The sequence below is a fragment of the Xyrauchen texanus genome, chromosome 15 (assembly GCF_025860055.1).
Source record: "Xyrauchen texanus isolate HMW12.3.18 chromosome 15, RBS_HiC_50CHRs, whole genome shotgun sequence".
Lineage (NCBI taxonomy): Eukaryota > Metazoa > Chordata > Actinopteri > Cypriniformes > Catostomidae > Xyrauchen > Xyrauchen texanus.
In genome coordinates, this window is record NC_068290.1 from 15,458,841 (window position 1) to 15,484,698 (window position 25,858).

At 36.1% G+C, this 25,858-nt stretch overlaps 1 protein-coding gene across 8 annotated transcripts in view; it reads left to right on the forward strand.

Moving 5' to 3' along the window:
* Positions 1-25,858, forward strand: part of LOC127655911 (clathrin coat assembly protein AP180-like) — an 87,583-nt gene that overhangs the window by 15,670 nt on the left and 46,055 nt on the right. For 7 of the 8 annotated variants that reach the window (XR_007972116.1, XR_007972117.1, XM_052143969.1 and 4 more), the window contains 7 exons: positions 6,824-6,966; positions 20,003-20,078; positions 20,937-21,039; positions 24,076-24,169; positions 24,352-24,463; positions 24,588-24,694; positions 24,955-24,996. Coding sequence is in view for 6 of the 8 variants with exons in the window: in XM_052143969.1 (XP_051999929.1) it covers positions 6,824-6,966; positions 20,003-20,078; positions 20,937-21,039; positions 24,076-24,169; positions 24,352-24,463; positions 24,588-24,694; positions 24,955-24,996 (677 nt within the window). In the remaining 2 variants the exon portion in view is untranslated. The remainder of the gene's footprint in view (positions 1-6,823; positions 6,967-20,002; positions 20,079-20,936; positions 21,040-24,075; positions 24,170-24,351; positions 24,464-24,587; positions 24,695-24,954; positions 24,997-25,858) is intronic. The other variant, XM_052143974.1, reaches the window with a different exon arrangement.

Genomic DNA, 25,858 nt, shown 5'->3' on the forward strand with positions numbered 1-25,858 from the left:
GCCCTCCATTCTTCTCTCAGCACCCTAGCCTCAGGACACCTGCTCAGGACAAAATTATTTTGACACAAATGGAAGTAAATGGAGTCAATTTTTGGAGGGTTTAAAAAAAACTGTAAACCTGTATAAGTTCTACTAACTTAAACATTTATGGTAACTGATTGCCTTTTCTTTTACAAGTATCAAAACTTAAGTCTCAAGTATGCATAAATAGTTTTTCTTAGAAACTATAAATTAAAATAAATTATTTTGGTCCAATCAAAATCTGCAATTACTAATGTTTATTTTAATTAACCACAACTCAAAATGTAAAGTTCTACAAACTTAATTCATAAATTAAAATATATGTTTTTGAAATCATTAATATTAACTTTTTTTTAAGTTTCCTTAACTTAAATGTGAAAAGTTTGTGAAACTTATGAAATTAAACATGTACAAACATATATAAAAGACGATTTATAAAGCCATCAGCGAAGACTGTGCCGATCAAGGTCTGCATACCTGTGTTTGGTAGTTTCTGGTTTGTAAAGCACTACTCAGCAAATACCTGAAACAGAGAGATAAGAAAGGCTAGTTACATTCACAATGGATTGAAAGACATCCCTACAAATGATCAAACTTGTGCATGTACAAAACAGTTTATGTTGCCCATTTAGATCAGAGCAAGGCACTTAACACTTAATACAAGGATTGTCCCTGTAATAAGTGCACTGTAAGTCGCTTTGGATAAAAGCGTCTGCCAAATGCATAAATGTAATTGTAAAAACTGTAAAAAAATACAAAATTTTTTTACAGTGTAGTTGAAGTGTTGTCTCAAAAAACGTGTAGAATTGTCACAACTTTATCCCGCTGAATTGCATAGGATGATTGTTTTGCTGTCACTTTTCTGTCACATGTTTTAAACAAAGGAAAACAGTCCCTCCTTCAGCCTAGCTTCTCGTCCAATTTGATTTTGTTTACATCAGAGTGCGCTTGTGTCATTTATGCCGAATATACAGAGTGTTGTGACTCTTGATTTGTTGATGGAAAAAACTACTGTGCTATTTGTCTAACAGGTTATCAATAATTATTTACGGTATTTTGAAGTGTCCACGGACTCCACGATAACTATCCTGCATGTTAATTACTATATTACTGAATACCGTGACATGCATAGTCAGTTGTTTGAAATTTGAACTCATCTATGCTTTTCAAAGAAGTAAAAAACATCACTGTAAAAGGTGTAATTTATAAAAAAACACTGTATGTTTGTGTATGTCAGATCTTATTGTTGGCATCAGCCAACAAATCCCCCTTATTAAAATATAGGAAATAATCTTTTAATTAAAATATAAAAATGCAGAAAGTTTTGTGTGAGGGTTAGGTTTAGGAGCAGGTTAGGCGCTAGGATAAATCTAGCTCAGTAAAAACAAACAAAAAAAACATGTTTTTGTGTGTGTGATTTGGTGGTCCAAGGATCAGACTTGAGGCGGTAACTTATATTGTTATCAGCTTCTGATATTGAACATGGAAAGTGGCCTGTGGGCCAAGCTTACAGTCAATAATAGTTTGGGATCACAGAGCCTGTGAGTCTGCAGGATAGTTTTGTTGGACTACTATATGAGATAGCAGTGCAGCTGCTCCTTACGAGCTCAGCCAGGATGCCTCTACAAGCCCTGCAATTACTGCCAGTTTGACTGCTGCCCTCTCTTAGCATGTGTGTGTGTGTGTTGCAGTTTTTCTGATACACAAGGTGTTTTCTCTCTCTCTCTCTCAATCTCTCTTTTATTGCCCAACCTCTCTATATAAATAATTCAGGCAAATAATTCACAAGCAAAGGCTAAGCCAGAGCTACTGTTTACAGATATTCAAGAAGCCATTTGGCCTGTTGCCTACTAACAGAAACACTCGGAAATGTTTGTTTTTGGTCAGGTGATTCTTACTAATTTCATCCCCTCAAGCTGTGGTGATGTGCATTAAGGTTTCATACCAGCATGACGTTTCAGATCCTGTGAATGCACTGTGTTTGATGTATTTCCTATTCAAATAGGATTTTTGGGTAGGACTTAGTGAAGAGACTTGCCAATAGCCAGTTGGCTTTAGCTACATCACAGCCATGAACCGTGATTTACCACTTACTAGTCGAATAAAGGGTGTATTGGGGGAGGGACATTCTTATTCTAGAGAGCATTTGATTGGACAAAAAGCTGTGTAGTGCAAGATCATTAACATTCTTGATCTATTTTCCTGGAAGAGGATGACTACATTTTAAATGTGTATATCTGCTAAAAGTTAATTTTGTCAATGTTTAGCCTAGTAGTACACTTGCAAATAGATGACTGGAAAGCTAACTAGCGCTGGGTATTGATACAGATTTCCCAATTCGATTCTGATTCACAAGCTCTCGATTAGATTCAGATTTTGATCATCATCGGCCGATACATTTTCCCCTTTGGCCGATTTGTTTCTTGAGGGTGCCGAAAAAGCCTACTTGCATGTGAAGCAACTGAGACATGTAAGCAACCAGTCACAGTTTGTTTTGTTGTTACATGCCATCATGTTACTACAAAAACAGACAACAGTGCAATACAGTCTCATTTAAACGGTCTGCATATCAGATCCGCAACTGACACGTTTGAGCTCATAATGTTAATGTGCTTGCGTGTTTCAATCTCCCTCTCTCTCCTCAAAAGTTCCCTGTAACTTTTGATAAAAAGGTAAATATCAATAAAACTAATATCGTATACCATCTGCAAATATGCACATATCTCGTTTAAACGGATGTAATAAACAAACTTCACACAACTTCAGCAGATCCAGCATTCTGTGGAGCTCTCATTTATTTACCTCTAAAGCACGTTTCCTAACAGTCTCTCCTCAACAGTTTTCTGTAACTTATCTAATGATAAAATGCAAATATCAATACAACTTCTATTATATACCATCTGCAAATATGCAGATATATTTAAAAAGATGAAATTCACAAACCTTACAAAAATCCAGCGTGTTCTTCCTGTGTTTCATTTACTCATTAGTCTTTGTGTATTTAATGCCCTGTTGTTTGCTTATTCCTTGTCAGTTGTTGTATGTGTTTGACCTCCCATGCATTTCCTTACCCAATTGTAGATGTCGCCTGTGTTTTCCCCATCGTGGATGTTTTCGTTGTTCCTGTGTTTTCTCCATTATTTTGTACTTTGTTTATTTTATTAAATACTATTTTCGCTGCACCTGATCCAGCTCTTGTGTTTTCCTTCGCATGTGACAGAACAACTGACCACAAAAATGTATCTAGCGGCATACTTCACCCAGCTGAGCCAGGCTGATTTATCTATAAGGGAGTTCTCCCATTTCTTCTCCACCGTAGCCTTTTACACAGGATTTGATGATGAAACCCTGAAATCCATTTACAGAATCGGACTCCCAACTTGCCGGTGGAGGGAATTGCCGGAAACTGCACGTGGGAGGATGTAAGGCTAATCTTCGAGACACTAAGAGTATCCTTCTCTGTCTTCCATGCGCGAGCCTGCCGGCGCCATGTCACAGCCACGCGTGCTTGAGCATGCCCGGCGCCGTGTCACAGCCACGCTGTCTTATTCACTATGCACTGTATGTACAATTGGTTTAATGTGGTATTTTATTTATTTTTTTAAATACGATTGCTACCGTGGACATGCCATCTTACTAATATATAAATTTCTTCTTGTACAAATAAATTACAAAAATTTAATGACTAAAAAGAAATTAGAAGAAACTGCTATCTATCATTTAAAATACAATATAATCTTTTTTATTATTTTTTACAAAGTAAAATTTTTGTGTGAAATCAAGTAAATATAGTGCTAAATAAGAGTTTTTAGCAATTTTATGTTTATGTTATTTACTATATTAAATTGTGTGATATATTGGCATTGTATCAGCCTATCGGCCACCCTGCTCTCTGGATATCGGCATCGGCCATTAAAAAACCCATATTGGTCAGTCACTACTTGCATATGAAATAAAATCTCACCAGACATTCTAGGTACATTATAAAAAAATTATTTAAAATTTTAGTCATATTTAAGCTTTTTAAAATGTACAAATCTATATATATATATATTGAATATATAATATTTTGTTACATGTTTATCGCTTAATACATAATTTATACTATTTACTATTATTTACATTTATGTGTAGAACACGTGCTAAAAATCAGTACTGTCTTTTTAAGAAAACCGACAGTGTCTGTAAAGGAGCGCATATCAACAAGAGAAGACTCGACTGGCTTCTTTACCTCAATCGTGCTATTAGGGATTAGAATTAAATGTTTACGTTTTGCTGTTTTTAATGAACAATTGACTGCAAAAGAACAGAAAGGATATTAAAAGAGACAATTTTCAATGACAAATGGATTATGTGGATCTCGTCTTTGGACACGAAACAAGTCTAATCAAGCTTTTACTCTCAACACGCAGTGGAAGGATACTGAACGTCCTTGTCAATGTACTGCTCAATCACTGGTGAGAGATATCTGAACATTAACCAGCCAGTTGCCAATCACATATATTTTAAGTCACAGCGTGAAATTTGTTCTCATATGCGAGTGATTTACTTGCATCATTGAGAGCTGCGCATATAGTAGAAGATTTATCTTGGGGTTTAAGAATCGAAATTGAGATAATTCAAATGAAGATCGCCATGCATTGGAAAATCTATATTTTTACCCAGTCATACCCACATAAATGGACTAAAACCACAAAACTGAAATTAATATCCAATTCCTGACACCAAAAGCCTTAAGAGAGAGGACACTCAATGTGTGGACTTTGTGGTTATGTAATCTCATCTTCTACAAGAACGTGCATGCACGCTTCCTCTTTCAGTCAAGGTGACTACATTCCTGAATACCCCCTGGCGTATTCCGATGCTATTTGACCTCTAAAAATATATAACTTCTTATGATATGAGAACACACCACTGCAAGTCATCTGTGTCAGTTGTTACTGTAATATTTGCATCATAATCTCTCAATCAGATCATAATCTTCTATAGATTGAAATGTGAATTATTGACACACTGTTACAGTCCTTGTTAATATGGATAAAAGGATTGTGACGATTGACCCTTTGCTAAGCCCACCTTAAAATCGTTTCGGACCAATCCTATTTTAGCAAATGTTGCCGTCCGCACATTTCGCTGACAAGAGAGCAGGCTGCTGTGTCATTTATCCCCTTAGAGACAGATGCTGATAGAAAACTGTTTGTGAGTGGGTGTGTGTTTGTGTGTGTGCTTCCTCCTGTAGTCAGTGTGATAAAAAGAAAAAAGAGAGGGACAAAGAGAGCAGAGAAAGATTCTATCTATTTATCTGTCTGTCTGTTTGTATGTATGTCTGTGACTGTCTGTCTTTCTAGCTATTTATTCTTCTTCACTGTCCCTTTCTACCTCTCTCATTTGTCTCCGCTTTGCTGTCCTTTAGCATATTTTGCTGCATTGTCAGATGTCACACTGAATGACAAGTGCGCTGGTGCACCAGAGTTCCCATCATGCTGTCTTCTTTTGTGTTTTTTGTCTGCACTGTAATAATAACATCAACTGTTCTGTTCCCTTCTTATCTGCATTATTGAGCCTAAACCTCTCTTTATGTATACCATGGCCCAATGGGTCTTGCTACTTAGGCAGCTGTCTTCTAAGGTGATACCCTAACTGAGATGGAACCTTATAATGACTGATATGTAATGGTTTCATAGGCAGCAAATTGCACACAAATAGCACTCCGCACTGACTGACTATTAATTTCAATAGAGTATACTGTTCAAATGTTGCTATAAGCCAACAATCAACCTGTCAGACCAAAATTGGGGTACCTTTCTTGAATCATTATGTTGCCCTAATAAGCATAAATGATTGTTTTTTATGTAACTATTTTTATTTTTATGTAACTAAGTATATTAGAAATTAGTATGCGTATTAGTAAAAGTATATTTATAGGCAATATGCTCGCCTCGTCTGCCCTCTTGGTTTTACTTCTTTAAACAAGCTTGTTGCAGTACATTCTGGGATAGCCTTCTCTTCATGAGATACATGCAATGTTGCCTTACAATTTGGCTTACTGTAAAGGGAGAGTTCACCCAAAAATGAAAAGGCTCTCATCATTTACTCACCGTCATGCCATCCCAGATGTGTGACTTTTTTTCTTCTGTTGAACACAAAGAAAGATTTTTAGATGAATATTTCAGCTCTCTAGGTCGTCACAATGCGTGTGAATGGGTATCAACATTTTGAAGTTTCAGAAGCACATAAATGCAGCATGAAAGTAATCCATAAAACTCCAGTGGTTAAATTCATCATCATCTTCAGAAGCGATATGATAAGTGTGGTTGAGAAACAGATCAATATTTAAGTCCTTTTTTACTATAAATCTCCACTTTCTTCTTTTGATTTTGGCGATTATCATTCTTAGTGCTTATCACCATCTACTAGGCAGGGAGGAGAATTTATAGTAAAAAAAAAGGACTTGTGAGTGCCTACGATAAAATGCTGCCTATGAAGGCAACTCACTAGGTTTTGCAGCAAGTCTTGTTTGTGAATACAGGACAACACTAAATAGCATTGACCAGTGTGAGTTGCTCTTAACCTGCTGTCCTGGTTTTAACAGGTTTTGGACAGATTGTGTTTTTAAACTTCAAAATTAAGTCTAATGTTCCTAATTGATGACCGATTATTTTGTGCCAATTAAACTAAATTAAAGGGTAGTCACAGAACTCTACAGCTGGATGAAAAAAAGTTAAGGATGAGAGATGTAAGTAGATTAAAGGTCTTTAGAGACGCTCCTAATTTTTCAACACAAATATATTTTCCCTCACAGACTTGATTCAGGCAACCCAGGAGTCCAATGTCAATATACCTCAGATGGCAGATACCCTGTTTGAGAGAGCGGGAAATGCCAGCTGGATCGTGGTCTTCAAGGCTTTGGTCACCACTCACCACCTGATGGTCCATGGCAATGAGGTTAGGTGCAGTTCCTTGTTTACTTTGGAGAAACATGCATTTTTGATTACTGTAATATTATGAACATGATTTTGGTTATAAGTGGCAGCCTGTAGTGCTGATATTGAGCTGAAGGACAATACTATATTTACAGCTTCTTCCACCTCTTCCTCTTATTATCAACTATTAAAGGAATAGTTTGGCCAAAAATAAAAGTTCTGTCATTATTTACTCACCCTCATGTCATTACATAACCATATGCTGTTATTTTTTCAGTGGCAGAAAATTGGCTATGAATAGGGTGACCAGATTCCTTCTAGTGGAAAACGGGACAGCCCCCTCCCAGCAAAAATGAAATTGACGTATCCTTACCTAGGGACAGATCAATGCAAAGTAGATGGTGCATCCGCATCTGTAACTGTTGTCACCTTGTACTTTTCGCTGGCAGCTATTTTTTCAGTGAGCGCTTGTCTTTCAAGAGTTTATCTTAAAATGCAGACCAGTCCATTCCAAAATTAAGACATACGGAAAGCATTGCCTTCATGATTGTTACACTGACTCGAGATTTATCCGGTGTCCATGCTGCGTTCATTAATGAGAACATATGCTCCACAGATGCAGATGTCCCAGGCAGGCATAAATCAAACTCCACAACCTTGGCTAAGACTCCGAAATTGATGGTCTTGCTCTTCAGCTCACGAAAAATGTCTGTTCATCTCTCAGACACGGCCGTCTTTTTCATGTTTCATTCAGTGATGCGACAAGTGACAATGTTTTTCGTGCAGGCCTACTCATCAAAGAGCGTGGTTTCGTCAATCAAACTGAGAGTGGGGATTCTGGAGTAGAAGTGTTTGAGGCTGCTTTGAATGTCTTTCCACTCTGGGATGTCTCTCAGTAGGGCCCACTCAAGTTTTTCTGTGTTCTCAATGAGCAGCTCCAGTTTTGGAGGTAATCCACCGATGCTAAATAAAAGTTTCTCACTGCACGAAAGAAATCATCCGGTCGCATATCACCAGCTTCAACCAGGGCATCCAACTGCTTTTTAATGTCAGAGGGTATGAAGGATTCATCCAGCCTGGCCTGCAAGACTTTTCTCATGTTATGAATGTGCAAAGCTATGACCGTGCACAACAAAATGATAAGCAAAAGTCCTTCACTTGCATGCACCTTGTCAAATTCTGAACTTTGCTTCACAAATAAAATTGCTAATACTTGGGGTGACACACTTACTTTTAGCAGTATGAACATGCTGCGTGATGTCGGTGCGGCCTCCATAGGCGATGAAAAAGCGACCTCCACAAATCTCACACCTCACTTTACTAGGCTCTGTCTGTGTCTCCATTTTTAGAAATGTAAACTCTTTTTGAAGATCCTAATTAAATGTACATGCACACTTCCTTGACATTGTTCCAGCCACAGTTTAATCTCTGTGCACTTTCAAACTCTCTTCAATCAGATCACTAACTGGATGTCTATTGATAGGTGATTGTGATTGGATGGTTTAATCCAATAATGTTCTTCAAATAACGGTGTGATTTTATTGGTTTTACATGCCTTATCCTTGGCTACCTCTGATTAGAATACTCACGTGACTGAGAAAGCCACATAGGCGATAGAGATATTTTAGGAGAGGGTAAATACGGGACAAAACAAAAAAAATTCATAATTAGACACTAGAAAAAGTGCTTAAATATGGGATTGTTCCGGGGAAAAATGGGACATCTGGCCACCATAGCTATGATGCTCCAAAAAATACATTCGTTATTCACTGACAACCTTCACCTCAACTGAAGTTTGTGTCTAGCCCAGTGTTTCCCATTCACTGTGCCGTGAAAGATTTTCAGGTGTGCTGTGGAAAATTATCAAATTGCACAAAATAAGTAAATGCATGAAAAAATACATAATTTCAGGGATCCAAACTCCTCATCTTTCAGAGAAATGTGCCGTTTTGAAACATAATCGGTCACTTTTGTGATTGTGAAAAGTAGAGATGCACCGATCGACCGGCCAGGGACCGGAATCAGCCGATTTTCCGCATGCACGGCCCGGACCGGTGACCGGCCGATCAGCCTCACGTCTTTCCAATTCCAAGCCAGTCTGTTTTGTTGCCAGCGGCAATAACGTCACAGCCACACGTAAACATGTCATTGGCATGGAACATTTCACTGTGAGTGAAGAATACATAAAGTTTGCAATGTGTAATAATTGTAAGGCTAAAGTAAACAGTGGGGGAACCACCACAATAATGTTCGGAACAACAAACCTAATTAGACATTTAAAACACCATCACCCAGCTGAAAATGCCCATTTTAAAAAAGAAGCTAAAAAGGGAAAGCGGCTAAAGCTAGCCAGAGCTCTGAGCCAGCCACAAGTCAGTAGCCTCTCCTATCTTACCTTGGTATGAGCAGCGAAAAGACCAAAGCAATTACGAGGAAAATTATGGAATTCATGGCCCTGGATGACCAGCCGTTCTCCATAGTTGAGGACAGAGGGTTCAGAAATAGGATACATTTCCTCGATACAGAGTAGGAGGTACTTTCCGACGTTGCGTTGCCTGAGTTGTTTAATTTCGTGTCATGTCACGGGAGACTCCCGGGAAAAACGGGAGTGATGACAGGTATGGTTACAAGCCGATCCCGAAGCAGCAATCAGTTTTACAACTGATATTTGGACATCTAACGTAAGCTTAATGTCAATGTTGAGCGTATTGGACACTTATGCTTTTCAGATTTTTGGAATTGTTTTGTTAGACGAGTAATAAAGAGAAAAAGGTCAATTTATAAAAATTGTGGAAAATGACAAATGTTATATAAAGCAACTCATTTGCTGCTAATTGTTATTTCTACCTCTTTCCAGTCACTTTATTTTGAGAGTTGCTTAAGTGAGAGAAGATCCTGTAACTAAGTGTAGTTTGGGGGAAATTGTAATGTTTAATAATTTATGTTACTATGAAAATACAATTTTGCATTGAAGAAAGGTAGATTTTGTTTGAATATGTGGTCAATAATAGTTCTTAGAAAGAAAATCGGTATTGGCAGGTCACACTTGCAAAACAAATCGGAAATCAGAATCGGCCAAGAAAATTGCAATCGGTGCATCTCTAGTGAAAAGCAATGGTTTATGTGCAAAAGTGACTGATATTTATACACGTTAAGGGTCTTTCACATGACTCACGTCAGCGCTGCAGAATACATTGAAGTCTATGAAGTGACGCCACTTTACACAAAAGTGTTTTTCACACACGTTTTTGCTTCACCAATAATGTCTTTGAGAGTACTAAGCAACAAGAAATATTTAAAAACTGTCCAAACTGTCTCATAATTTCTTTTAATTAAATACCTTAATACTAGGGCTGTCAATTTAACGTGTTAATTCAGTGCGATTCATTTTATTAACAATAACGCGTTAAAAAAATGTACGCAATTAATCGCAATGCCCCCGGATTGTAATGCAAATGCAAGCTTGTAGTACCACCTGTTTACTCCAGAGGGCAGTAATTGACATTTCAGCTGTGTGGCAATGCACAGTTTATACAGTGATGAAAACAATCAGACAGCACAAAACAAACATGCATTATGTTCTTGCATTCAAAACACTTGATGGAGTGCAAATTTGAACTTTGAGGAATCTCAAGATGTGTTCTAAGTATTAAACTATATTTAATTTGACACAGAGACCTAAAAATTTTATGTTTATGATGCAACGCACCCGAGACGCTACACAAGCATGTCTGACGCAGGTGTAAATTGACTGGTCCTTAAACAAGCCCTCATAATAAATCTTGAACTAATTGACAAATTCACCTGTGAAATGGATATCTGTGAACTGTGTGCCAATGATTGGCTTATGTTCAATAATATGGTAGTAAACAATACATTGTATTCTAAAGCCGTTTTTTTGTATCATCTTACCAATGATTAACTCTTCTGCCACAAGAATGTAATGCATTTGAATTATCTGATATATATATATATATATATATATATATATATATATATATATATATATATATATATATATAAAACCTTTTAATATTTAAAGATACCTATGTATAATTATTTCATCATTATATATTGAATTATTGTTATAAGAGGGGCTTTCTCAGCAAATATTTGTATATGCGATTAAATGTGATTAATCATGAATAATTAATCAGAGCATCATGTAATGCATTTGATAAAAAATTTTAATCGATTGACAGCCCTACTTATTACCTTATTGTTTACGAATATCAGAGACTCCAGTTATTTAACTAAATTAAATTCACCAAGAAAATGATTAAACCTAAACATAAACGAGTCATTTTATTACTTTCTGCAATCAAAGCAACTGAAAGCTTTTTATCTCTCTTCCAAATACATGTTTTCAATGTTTATTGTGCACACCTCTTGCTTTTTTACGTGGCAAACTCGTAAAATCGCTCCTCTGTGACGCTTTCTGCAACTCTTGTCATGTGCATTGTAATGCGCCACTTGACACTGGCGTTGAACGGAGCTTTGACGCCTTGACTCAACTCATGTGAAATGCACTTTACTGTGATGAAAGAACATTATTGAAACTCAAAATGATTATTATTTGTCTATTATTGTGGTCTTTTCTGATCTGCTTTGTGTTTATAATTCTTATACTGATGTCAGTAGATTTGTAACCATGCAAGTTTTAATAAAGGAGTAGGTGAAGAAGTTATTGAAACTCACTATTATTAGACTATTATTGTTGTCTTTTTGGATGAAAAATAATGCTCAGACTAAAGGAAGATTATAGATCTACTTTGTACTTTTAATGCTTAAACATTATAAAGTCTCTTGGTAAATTTCGGTTATGAACCACTCAAAATGATTCACTGACTCACTCATAGCATATAAGATGCTCATTTGTCACCACCTAGTGACATTTCCTGAAGGGGTCACTGAGCGAATCAGTTAATGAAATATAACACATTTTGACATTTTGTGAAAATATTTTTATTTTGCAGCTAATTCTGCACAGTTGTAAACTTGAATAAACTTGAATCACTAAAATAGCTGGAATTTGTGCATTTAGCTTATTCTTTAAAAACATTTTCATGGACCAGTGATTTGTCTTAACTTTTTCACCCCACATGAGTTTGTATCCCTGTAATTTTTTGTGGCATAGCAAGAACAAATCTACAAATTAGAAAAGAAGCACATTTTTTGTTTTTTATTTTAAGGCAATATTATCGACATGCAATTTAAACACATGTTTAAAACAGCGGACAAATGTTCTGTTGTGTTGTGTTCAAAGCTGAGGGCAATGCGACCTTACTTCACAGACCTGATTAAGACACAGAATGTATGAAATGGCTCAAAAATACAACTTACAAAGTGGTTTAAAAGCTTAGCCCCAAATTGCTCTCTTTGATTCTGGCTTGGGATGCAGGTGTTTGCAGGTTTGAATACAGAAATGCAAGGTCTGCATGAAATTAAACCTACAGCAACAGCGTTGTTTAAAGCTAAGACTAAAATATTTCTGGAATCTTCCCTTGAGTTTTAACGGTTTTCCGAGGAGCTATCCACAGACCTTATTGCATTTAAAGCGTCACTCACTTCCACTTATCACTGTTATCACACCCATCAGTCTCACAATAGGAGCAGAGACAGACAGGTGGGCAGATGTTTCAGTCTCGTTTATGAAAACGCAATTTACTCAAGGCTGGCACTTTGTGGTGACAGAGACATTGGAGATTGATTGAAAATTGCATATAGCCTCTACAGTCTGTGGAGAAACTCAAATGCTCAGTTGAAGTGTGTGTGTGTGTGTGTGTGTGTGTGTGTGTGTGTGTGTTAGGGGTTGCTTGACAAAAAAAATGTAATAGTTGATAAGTCAAGCCCATTAGTCGAGTTGACTATTCATAGGTTTGCCATGGAAACATGCATACATAGTTTCTGACTGTCTGAAATTATGAGTGACGGTCAGTCTGAGCATTGTTTTGAATGTGAACGGAACAGATGAATGAACATCAACCAATATGTTAACTCCTCGTAAGCACCTTTATATTAGAATTGTACAACAATAGGTAGATGTAATATTTCCAGCCTTAACGTAGCTAAAAGTTAACATAAGTGTCTGAAAAAATTTTTGTAGCCAGGACTACCTGTAGCTGCAGCCGCTTCCCCCATCTTCTTGCAGCAGCTTGTACAGATGATTATGGGTGGACACGGGATCTAGCATGTAGGATGGGGATGCATTCCATCATGTCATTGTACTCCAACTGAAAGCACTTTTCTAATTGTTGCCGAATCGTTTTCTCGAAGGAATGAACAGCAACTGGTCAGATGTCCGAACACACAGTGTTGTACTGATCATGTTGAAAATCACTTACTAACCGTAGCAGGTGCCTTTTTAAATGATTATGACTAGCACTAGTATTTCTGTTATATTTCAAGGCCACTTTGCATATAGCCTATTCGAGGTTACTATTGCATCTGTGTCATTTTTATTAAAGGACATTTGCGCCACTTCACTTTTTGTGCCATCGGGCTTACACATGGGCTGGGAAAGTACAAAATGTAGGATGGCAGGGAAAGAATAAAGTGAAAACTGAATGTACAATTCAATTATATTCTTCAGGAAAGAACTACCTGATTGGTCAGATAAACTGTTATCCTCATTAATATAAATGAGACTTCCCTACGTTTCGGAAATCCACAACCCATACACAACCTGTATTTCCTACATAAGCGTTTTGTAAATCACATGAAAAGTGACTAGTTGACTTCAGGCTGACAGTGTTGACTACATTAGTTATAGTTGGGGATGTGCCAGGGTGGACGACTAATCGACTAGTTTTCAAACAACTGACATAAAATGTTTTAGTGATAGTGGTTTTAATGGGGGATGCATTTCTCAAATTAATTAAGAGACGCAACTTCTTGGAGAGGGTTTTTGCGTAAAGAGAACTTGTTGTGCTTAAAAGTGATTAATAGTCAGCACAGCACATCATTTTTCTGAATTCGTCTAACACTGCTTGAATAAATAGTTGCAGTAAAAAAGGTTTAAAGTGCTTGATGTTGTGAAATAGATGTGTACCTGCAATATTATTTAGCAGTTCTGCGCTTTTGAATGCTCAACATGGATCGTTGAAGAACTCAAGTTACGTTAAAGTGTGCCATTCTGTTTTCAGGATGTGCATAAGCGGTTTTCTGCTTATCTTATTTCTTACTTTTCTTACTTTGATAGTTTTGTGCAATATGATGATAATGTTAGTTAGTCTTATTATTTGTTGAATATACGTTCATTACCATGTGAAAGTGCTGCGTTTAGCATCCGTATACCTCTCTGAAACTTGTCTGACCGGGGTCATATGAACATAATCAAGCTTAATTAGACATTATCCTTCATTAGGATTAATTAGACTAGTCAACTTGTCGTTCAAACAACTGACCGACTAGTCAATTATGAAAATTGGTTGTTTTGCACAAAATGTTTTGTTTTGCACATTCCTAGTCAACCCTCTACAATCATGTTGGAGAAAGAATCATCATTGGCTAGTTAATTTGAGTTTTTACTTGCCAGATGTTGACGACATGTAAGCATAATGCAGCTAAAAAATATATTAAGCAAACTGAGAGAGAGAGAACATCTTCATGTATATTCACACAATATAGTATATTGTAATTTGAATCACATTTTAGATGTCATGAAATCACATTTTTAATAATGATACAAGCTGTTTCCAATTTCATACACATTTTTAACAAAACAATTCACAAGGTAGGAATCTAATAATGAAAATTATTAGAATATTATTGTCAAAATATTATTGTGATTATGACGATCAATTGTTTTAGTACTATGATGATTAATTGTCTGTTTTAGGTGTTTCACGAATATGATGATTAATTATCATACAAACTCACTATGTCATTTATACAAATTTAGCTTGGGTCATATAATAAAATAAGGGTATATGATTTCCTTTTCAGGCTTCAAAATATATGAATGACAGTCAAATACAAAAGTATAAAATGTAAAATAATTAAAATTATATTTTAATGATCAAAATATGTCTAAATAACTAAAATATATCTCTCTTATTTGTCTGATTTACTTTTGATCCATTGAACTTTTTCCATGTTTTGTTTTCTTTTGCTTCTTTTGTAAACCAGCCTACCTGTATAGCTATTATATTATATTTTAGTATATTAGATTATGCAATAGTAAAATATTTCTGCCTTAAATTCGTAACTTTCAAACATTATTTTAAGTCTCTCTGATAGGGCTGGGCGATATGGCCAAAATTGTTATCACGATAATCTTTTTCATATTGTTCGATATCGATATTTATCATGATATACATTTACACATTGCACTTTCTTTTTTTATTTCAAAGTTGATGGAAGAAAAGAAGAAAAAAATAATTCTAAACAGTCAAAATTGTCTCTACAAAACTGCACAGGGTGTCCAGAGACGGCCAAAGAAGTGGGGTCTGCAGGATATTTTACCAATTTTACCATCTTTTACCGTTTACCAATTGAAAATGAATGTTAAATGATCATCTGTTTGTTCTGAAGCATAGTGACAGCAGTCCAGTATTTGTTGTAATATCTTTACATTAAAATGAAATATTTTTATATTTCTTTAGATTCAGATACCAAAGTATGGGGCATAAAAGCCCTTGTGACTGTGGAATGATGCTGAATGTGGGTTCAGGGGTGTCCCGAGAGAAAATTGAGAAAAGTTTAACAAAAAAATGTAAAAAACCTTTGTATATTTTCATTAAAGTGAGAGACTAGTCTACCAACTATTAATTTTAGTATTTCCTTATCCATTCCAGACTTCTAATTAATTTTCACAAAATTAGAACAGAAATCGATTTGTTTATTATTAAAGGCTCGTAACATGCTGATTAATAAAGATACCTTTAGAAGGAAAAAACGTTATGGTCTGAAAGGTGCTTTGAAACCATGTTAACTCATGCGGCACTTCATGTCTACACACATGCAGGGAAAAGAGGCAAAGCGTGTGGAGCGGTACAGGGCAGAAATGATTCATGTTTGGTGCCAGAGAACAATATTCAAGATTACAGCGCAGAAAGATCAGAGCTGTTGTCCACATCACTGTTGTTCTATCGCATTCTTCACTAGAGATGATGAGAGGGCGCAACTGTTGTCATGAAGTCTTGCGGTGCGGCTGGAATCAATCCAGTGTCTGACGTAAACTAATTGTTAGCAAGGCAGCTAGCACACAACATAATAATATAAATAATAATTATAATACAATTTCTGTAAAAAATGAAGGGGTCTGAAAAATTTGTGTATACCCTGTACATGGTTAACAAATACAACTTTAATATTAAGTTTTACAGATAATATTTATACAAACTATACAATATTTTTTAAAACTAATAATAGCCAAAAAAAATAAATTTACGAACCATTATAACTAACTAAAACAAAACTGACATTGAAAATCAAAATACAAAATGAAATAAAAACATGAATTTTTCAAAACTATAATAACCCTAATGCTTACCATATATATTAAGATAATACAGAAGTTCTCCAAGGCATATAATATAATAATATACTAATATAATGTTGCCAGTTGCAAAATGGTGCGAGGTTATGAGGGACATGAAAGTAGCACTGGTACATTGCCATGGACAATGGTAAAATGTACAGCTTAGCGGTCATTATACAAAAATATTTCACCACTGAATGTCGTGATTGACTAATCAAAATCAAGTATTCCAAACAACCAGACAAATTCGATTACTATTATTATTCATTCCCTTCCATTCTGCTGACTACTGCAATAACTAATAATATATGAGCTCACTGCATTATTCTAAGTAAAGTGGGCAATTCAATTATGAATGTGACCTGCCAGTTCCTGCCAGACTGCTTTTTCTAAGGGGACAGAAGGGTCTGCTTCGTAATTCATTTTTGTGGAAGAGAAATAAAGTAGAAACAGAAGTGCAGTTGCTACTCAGACAGGAAGTGATTAGACTTTATACTAACACTCTGGAGATAAAGAGCATGGCCTTTATATTTAAATTTCATTGATATTTGCTCATTAATTGTGGTGGAGAACATCAGGTCATGTGCTTCTACAGTTTGCTTAGGCTACGAGGGAAAGATAACCCATTATTTTCACTGAAACTGAGGGTGCATGTGCTTCAATTGTGATCCAATTAAAAAGTGTTTAAATTTGGTAGGTTCAGTCGAGTCACCCCTTCCACAGATCATTTGCTTTGTGCTTTTTTTGGTTTGGCCATGTCTCATCTTGCCTAGATCACCAAGTGAGTCAGAACTGCTACTGGTGCTCCCTAAAAAAAAATAGGTGCATTATGCCCATGGTTTTAAAACTATAAAAAAGTTTCATATGTAGGCCTAGATGTTGTAAGTACAAGGGGAAACGCTACATCCCCTACAAGCCCCTGTATTGATCACCAGACACATCAATTTAACCAATGTGAACAATGATGTGATGCTAGCTTTTTCATGCTGAGATTTGGTTTGTCCCTTCATTAAGAACTTTGTGTACACAGCCCAATTTTCTGTTTATTGATTTTCTTTAGTGAAAAAATAAGCTAAATTATTTTTTGCTGCCCTTTTCTTTGTCCCTTGCCAATCCTGAAATTTGGCAAGGGATACGCACAATTTGAATAATTCCCACAAGTTCCACATTCATAGCGCGGGAGATTCCCACACACATTTTTTTTCGCTTCGCAATGCAGCTGCGAATTATTAAACCAATAGATACAGATGAACAAATCAAATCAATAAACTTGTATTTGTATCAAAATGTAACTCCTGAAGATGTGTGATTAAACCCGCTCTATCTCTCCCTCTCTTCACGTGCAACTGCGTCTCCATTAGCAAGTGAAAAAATAAAACTATCGCTCCTGTTAATAATGATTAAAGCTGTTAACATTGCAAGCGTGATGTTGGAGCAATCCATAGTTTTGATGCCTTTCATATCTTGGACCTCCCATCATCATTCATAATGCAGCACATTTGACAAAAAAGGCTTTGTGTACCAGCTGCATGGTGAAGAGAGACACTTAAACACCTGTTACATCTATCATCTCCATCTCTCTATCCATGGTAGGAAATTAACGGGGGCTCTGGGCATAAATGCACCCTAAATACAAAATATGGGAGCAAAAAATGCCCCTGCAAAGAGTTCTTGTTGTTTTATTCATAGCATCTGATAGCCTATAGGTATTCTTCTAAATACATACATTGTGATATTCTTTGGAATTTCCACTGAACATAATTTGTTTCATGTCGTCCGTTGTGCACAGTCAGTGGAGGATGCTCGTGCCATAAACGCGTACAAACAGGCACTTGCTTCTCATGCTCTGCAGCAGTTCGGTGTCGTGCTCACACGCCAGGTTACGTGACTGTTCGGTCCTTTTGTTCAAAATATACTGTCCTTGTAAGTAACACTGTCACTCCCTGTGCTATAGTCTACTTACCTGCCCATCGGTTCATCTCACTTATGCATCTCTCTGTTTGAAATGCTTCCTCACCTGCTAGAAGGCAAAAGTGTGGAAGGGATGGATGTTTTTTATTCAATTTTATTTTATTTTAGTTAATCAGCTCTGAAAGAACACAAAATATAATGTAACCAAATGCTACAATGTAGTTAATAATAATATTAACCAAAATAATATCTGGACAAATAGCCTTTATGTTAAATAAAACTTAATGAATAATAATGATGCAATAATAATTGTACATTAATCACTTTTAGTGTATGAATCAAATCTCTGACTCATTTTCATTTTGAAATTTTTTGTGTTTTATTCAACTGGCATGATGGAGTTGCTAAGTTTTTTTTAGCTCCGCATTCCAAATTCAGAGAAATGCTGTCATCTCCTCTTTGTCGGTGCATTAGTTTTTTTGGCTATGTTAATTTAATAGCCAAAATGTTTGGAAATATGTTAATAAGAAAAAAGTTTTAGTAACAATGTACATTATGCAATGTACATAACATGCAATTTTGTAATTATTGAAACATTTTTCAAATTAAATTCATTGTTTAAATTCTAACATAAAATGATAAAAGGTAATTTTATAAAGGTTAGAACAGAAAAATAATTGCCCTTGTAAAGGTAAAAAATGCCCCTGGAATTATTGCCCCTTAATGTAAAACTTTATTTCTTTTCTTTGTGATTTTCTCCCCAATTTGGAATGCCCAATTTCCAATGAGTTCTAAGTCCTTGTGGTGGCGTATTGACTCTTATCACGTGGCTTGTTGAGCGCGTTACTGTGGAGACGTATCTTCATGATATTCTCCGTGGCATCCACACACATTACATCGACCACAAGGACACAAGTGACTCTACCCTCCCTAGCAACCAGGCCAATTTGGTTGCTTAGGAGACCTGGCTGGAGTCACTCAGCACACCCTGGATTCGAACTCGCGACTCCAGGTGTGGTAGTCAGCATCAGTACTCGCTGAGCTACCCAGGCCCCCAAAAAAAGTTTATTTCTGACACTGGTTCCTTCTGACTATATCCCCATTGTCTAACATGACATTATTGTTAGGTGTTTTATTCCCCCCCAAAGTGTGTAACCCCCCCCATATGAGCTCTGTAAGGGGGGAATACCCCCTCATTTTCAGAAATGAATTTCAGGCCCTGCCTTGGTTTTCATTAAATGTGTTGGAGCACATAAATGTAATTTTAAACTAATCCTGTGTGCTGGTCTTTCTTAAAGCCTCTGTCCTTATGTTCAGATTTGAGTTTATTTGTTTTCACTCCCACTAACTACTTTATTGGGGTTTAAGTGAATACAATAAATAAAGTTTTTTTAAATGATTTTGTTTCTTCACTGCAGTTATTTTACACATCTCTCTAGAATGAGACCATCATAATACATTGTTGGTCAATTGTTGTTAAAACAAAAATTTGATCTTATGAGGACAGTGTTGAAATATTGTGTGTCTTCTGTAATTTATCTGAATTCGAATTATTCAATGTACAATGTAAGTATAACCATAAATATTTTTGTAGTATTAAAAAAATGGCCACCTTGTGAAATTTTTATGCATTTTAAAAGGTTACATTTTTTTTTTTTTTCAGAGATTCATCCAGTTCTTGGCCTCCAGGAACACCCTTTTCAATCTTAGTAATTTTCTGGACAAAACTGGCTCCCATGGTGAGTAATTGTGCAGTGCTAGCTAACCTTTAGTGTTAGCATGTCCTGTGAGACTGGATCATTCATTGATCTGAATTCTACAACCAGACAGAATCTGTTCCTATGACATAACTGAAAGTACAATGGAAAGTTGTTGGATTATTAATCAATTGCACTGTATGACAATTTAACAGATTTTTTTAATGAGTTTTGATTTCCAATGGTCTATGTTACTGTATTGAGTCCACTGCATTAAAATTTTCCCAAACATTTTTTTGGAATTATGTACAGTACTGTGCAAAACTTTTAGGCACTTAAGATGTTTCACAAAACATTTGTCTTAAGATGGTTATTTATATATTCATCTTTAGTGTGTCGATAGGAAAATACATTTTAGACTCCCAAACATTACTTTTGCGAATAGAAAATATTATAATAGAAGAACAGGGCGCTCTGTAACAGATGTTATGGCCCCCACAGTGCCCCCGACTGAACATTGAGTCAGTCTAGGATTACACGAAGAGACAGAAGCAATTGAGACCGCCTAAATAGATAGAAGAACTGTGGTGAATTCTTCAAGAAGCTTGGAACATCCTATATGCCAACATCCAAGAAAAGGTGTACCTAGGAGAATTGGGTCTGTTTTAAATGCAAATGTTGCCACACCAAATATTGATTTAGCTTTTTTATGTTTACTGGACTTTGTATGATGTTAATTGATAAATGATAACTATTTATGTAATTATTTTTGAAGACATCCTCACTATGCAACATTTTTCACAAGTGCCTAAAACTTTTGCACAGTACTGTATTTATAACTATTAAACCTGACTTAGAAAACATGTCCAAGTTTTAATTTATAAAGACTTTTCCTTTCAGGTTATGACATGTCAACATTTATTAGACGTTACAGCAGGTACCTGAATGAAAAGGCTTTTGCCTACAGACAGATGGCTTTCGACTTTGGCCGAGTGAAGAAAGGGTAAATAAGCTCACCATAAAATCACCCATTCTCCTGTGCTGTATGACTGTACCCTAGACTTAGTAAATGTGGCAAGTACATTGGAGTGCTACCAAGCTGTAACAGATTTGAGAATGATGCTGGGAAATCAAACAAACCGCTAGCCCTGGAAAAGAGCCTATTGGTGATGGCAGAGCAGTTGTTTTACAAGAATACCTCCTCCTTTGGTACCTTTGTGTGTGTGTGGAATACTAAACTATTGATAAGTGAAGAGGGGCATAACTCAGAGGCTTTCTTGTGTTGGCAACCAAGATCTCACTGCACACACATGACAATGAAAGAGCTAAAGCATACAAATTGGCTGATTGAGCCATCTCATACATCCTTCACACAATGACAGCTTTAATCTAGTGGTCTAGGAACTAAAAGTAACCCAAAAAATTTACAATTTACCCACCCTAATATTGTTCCAAATCAAATCAAAAAGCGAATAGTGACTGAGACTATTATAGTGCCATACGGCGTATAACAAGTGATACAGGTTTGGATGGACCAACATGAGGAGCAAGTTTGAGAATGAGCCTGTTCATGTTCCCATATGAATTTTATGTTGAATATATTTTAAATATATTTAAAAACATTGATTGTTAATTCAAATCACTTTGACAGTCAGGCCACCAAAGCTAAATGTCAGGTTAAGTTAAGCTTGTTTTCACAAGGGAAGACTCATTTAATGCAGTGAAGTATTATCCGATAGTGATCCGATAACTGAAATCACATTGAGTTATCATTGTGCTGTTTCAATGAATAACGTGATTGTAGATTATGCCATAAAAAAAGATTTTTCTTTGGGAAGTTAGCAGATCAATTAAAAAGCAATGCTCATGTTCTCATTAACCCTCTGGGATCGACAGACACGCCGACATGCCCTGCTGGATATTTTCGTCATTACAGCAGAAACAACTTAAAATACGCCATCATTTTTAGATATAAGACATCATTAGAGACTATAAAGGGTCTACTTTTATTTGTGTACACTCACAATAACAACAAAACCTTGTGCTTTTGTAAAATAAAGAAAATAAAAAGGGTGAGCTATCAGACGTATCTGTCTCCATGAGCATATTTCTGAAACACGTCACAAAAATTAACTGAAACTCTGCAAATACTTATCACACAAACATATGTCTAAAGAAAGCTTAAGATTTCTACTTTTAAATAAAACAATTCAAATTTAAAACAAATATTCTCCTGCAATGTAATCTGTATGAAACAAAGCGATGTACAGTGTTCCTGGCTCAGCTCATTATAACTAATGTGATCACACCCACCAGCACCCATCCATTCATACGCTAATGTGCTGAAGCGATCAAGGCAAATGATAAACTTCCCCGACAGTGAGGTTTGATGTAAACACAATTCATTCACTTTACTGCGCGTTTGTAACGATACACAGGCGAGGAAACTCCTGGATAGGAAGGAAGAGTTAACATTTTCCTTAGAAGAAGAGCGAGACTCCGATGAACGTTTGTATTTTGAAGAGAGACTTGATCCAGCCAAGGATACGATTTCGGACGAGTAAGTCATTTAGTTTTCATTAGTTGACATGCTATTTTATGTAAACATGTACGTATTGGGACTGTTTACAGACTTGCCAGCCAGGATTCAGAGTATTGAAATTTGAAATATGTCCTAATAAGCAAGTTTTAGTTACATTTAAATGCTGTTTTGGCTAAAGCATGTATTTCAATTGTATGCTGTTAGATATAAATATGATATGTAATATGATATAAAATTATATGAATGTTTAGATTATATTTTAACTAGTGTTTATCATCAATGCTTGTGCTTGCAAATATGTGTTCAGGTGTAAATGAGTAAAATGCACTTATAAATATAACTTAAAATAACCATCTTATAATGATTTCTGAAGGATCATGTGACACTGAAGACTGCAGTAATGATGCTGAAAATTCAGCTTTGATCACAAATTGCATTTTACAATATATTCAAATAGAAAACTGTTCTTTTAAATGTAAAAAGAGATCACACAATGTTTTTACTGTATTTTGGATCAAATAAATGCAGCCTTGGTGAGCAGAAGAGACTACTTTTAAATGGTATTGTAGGTCTTAAATTAAGTAAAGTCTTTATGTAAAGAAAATGTATTGTCAGATTATTTCTTTTAACTTCAAACTTGATTTTGATCATTAAGTCTCCTCACATTCATTCTCTTTCTGTCACATTCCTCATTGATAGGCCCAGGGGAGGGGTCTTTTGTCTCCTCAGGTGTGAATCACCTCAATATTCATATATAGTTCACGCCTCCTCGCATATGACCTTTCTAACACTAAAATTGTCTTACAAAAGTTAAATTAGTATATTGTTTTGTATGAATGAGTGATCAGGATGGGTTTCACATCATTTTGTAGCAAAACCTCTAGGCTACAAAATCTAGTTCTCAAAATCTTGTGGACAAATGTTTAGTATGTGTTATATGGCCTTATTTCACCGACTTCAAATATTAGTTTTTTCAAAAACCATGCATAAACAATATTTTCTCAAAAAAACAAACCTGTATATACATGTTGCTCACATATTATTGTAGCCCAGTTTGTGCTGAATACGGTGTTATCAGACTTTAGCCATTAATGTGTTTTTAAGCAACTGAAAAAAGCACAAATGTCAAGGCATGTCAAAACTTCTCCAGGGCCCATTATATATTATTGTGGCAGGGCGGAGGGCGGGGCCGGGTCATGATCCTACACACCCGGTCCTGTATTAGGCTAATTAAGCCTCGTTAACGATCTCTCTCTCCCGCACAATCCTCTGCAGTCGACCTTTATCCCTCTCGGAGGCTTAATTAGCCTAATACGGGACCGGGTGTGTAGGATCACGACCCGGCCCTGCCCTCCGCCCTGCCACAATTATATATGTCCTTTTCTATTACATTGAATGTTTTAGAAACCCATGTATTGTTATTAAATGACAGTCTTCTAGGACTATGTTCAATTACATATAAAAAGTTATTTTTGTGTGAATGTGTGTGTTTCTTAGAGCTGATGGTGTGATGAGAACAATGTCTACAGACAAGCTCTTGAAAGGCATGCCCACACTGCAGAGTCAGATTGATGTTCTTCTGGAGTTTGACGTGAGTTTGTTAACAGTGATATTACACAATACAGAATCTGTGTCACACTGGCATTGTAATGATTTTTTCACAATTTGAAACATAATGGAGTCTGTATTTTATGTTCAGTAAAGCTTTTTAGTCTGTCAAATAACTGGAAAGTGGTGACAGGAGTTTCTTTGACTCTTGCTTCATTCTTTCAGGTTCATCCAAAAGATCTTGTCAATGGAGCGATCAGTGCTGCCTTCCTGTTGCTATTCAAAGATCTCATCAAGTTGTACGCCTGCTACAATGACGGGATCATTAATCTCTTAGGCAAGACTTTGTTTTTCTCCAATGAAATTGTGAAATTGAGTTAGGGATGTTGTTTTCAGATGTTGTTCCACAGTATGGCACAACCACAATTTGATTTATGTATTATTTCCTTTTTTATTTTTAGAGAAATTTTTCCAGATGAAGAAAGGGCAATGCAAAGACGCATTGGAAATTTATAAAAGATTCTTAACAAGAATGACCAGAGTCTCAGAGTTCCTCAAAATTGCTGAGGTAAAGTATAGAATTCATCTTGTTCTGAATATAAAATGTTCCAATATCAAGTGAATATTTAATTAGTGGTTCTCCAACTAACAATCAGTTCTAAGTTTATGTTTTAAAAAAATGAAACCTAAAAAGAACATTCGTAGAATGCCAGTAATTGGTTCCCAAAATAAACAACAGAATGGGAACATACTCTGATGTTAGGGGAACGCTCTGTGTTTATTGGGTCAGAATATAGTTCAAATAACCTCACCTTTTTCTCCCAACAGCAAGTTGGAATCGACAAAAACGATATACCTGAACTTACCCAGGTAAGCCTTTTATTTAGATTTTCGTTCCATTCTTCTTAATGTCAACACACTCTCCGTTCATGTCAGTACTAACAATGCATGTCACTGTTGTGGTGTTGTTTTAACATGGTGTTGCATGTGTTGTGTTCTTAGCCTACAAATTCCGAAATCCCAGCATTTTAGCTAAATGGGGTGTTGATACACTTTCCAGGCCGTTGGGCCAGTCACAGACATCCATGTGCTATGTATAACAGCAGGTCATTCTTGTCTCATGGTTGGGCATTTCTCAGAAGGGGGTGGGTTCCATGGATCCATTCTGTCCACTGTGAAGCCTGAAAGAATTGACAGATTCAGTACCCTGTCTTCTAATTTCAGCGGTGCAGACAGATCTCAAAGGCTGAGAGTGTGAGTGCATTCCACTTTTGGTAAACCCAAAGCCCAGGAGTGAGCAAAAGTCAAACCTCATGAGCAAATTGCACTAGAAATCTTGTTTTAGAGTCAACTTGAAATGTGACTGAAGGATCATGAGCGGAGTAGCAACAATGCTTGTGGTTTGAGGCCAAGGAATAAAGCTGCAGCCGCATTTGCATATTAGTAAAGCTGAGGAAATGTACAGAACAGAGTTTCCACAATCATTAAGGTCCCTTTAATACATACAACAAAATGCATTGCCTGTGGACATTTAAAATATTTAAAGGTGCTATATGTAATATTATTACTGTACTAAATCATAAAATGACCATAATATGTCATTAAAGAATTAGGAAACATGCTAAGTTGAAATACGGGCTTCTCCAATAACAATGCTACAGCCAGTATATTCTACTTTAAAGTTTCCATTCCAGGCATGAATTTCTGTTTGTGTTTTGGCCTGTGTGATCCC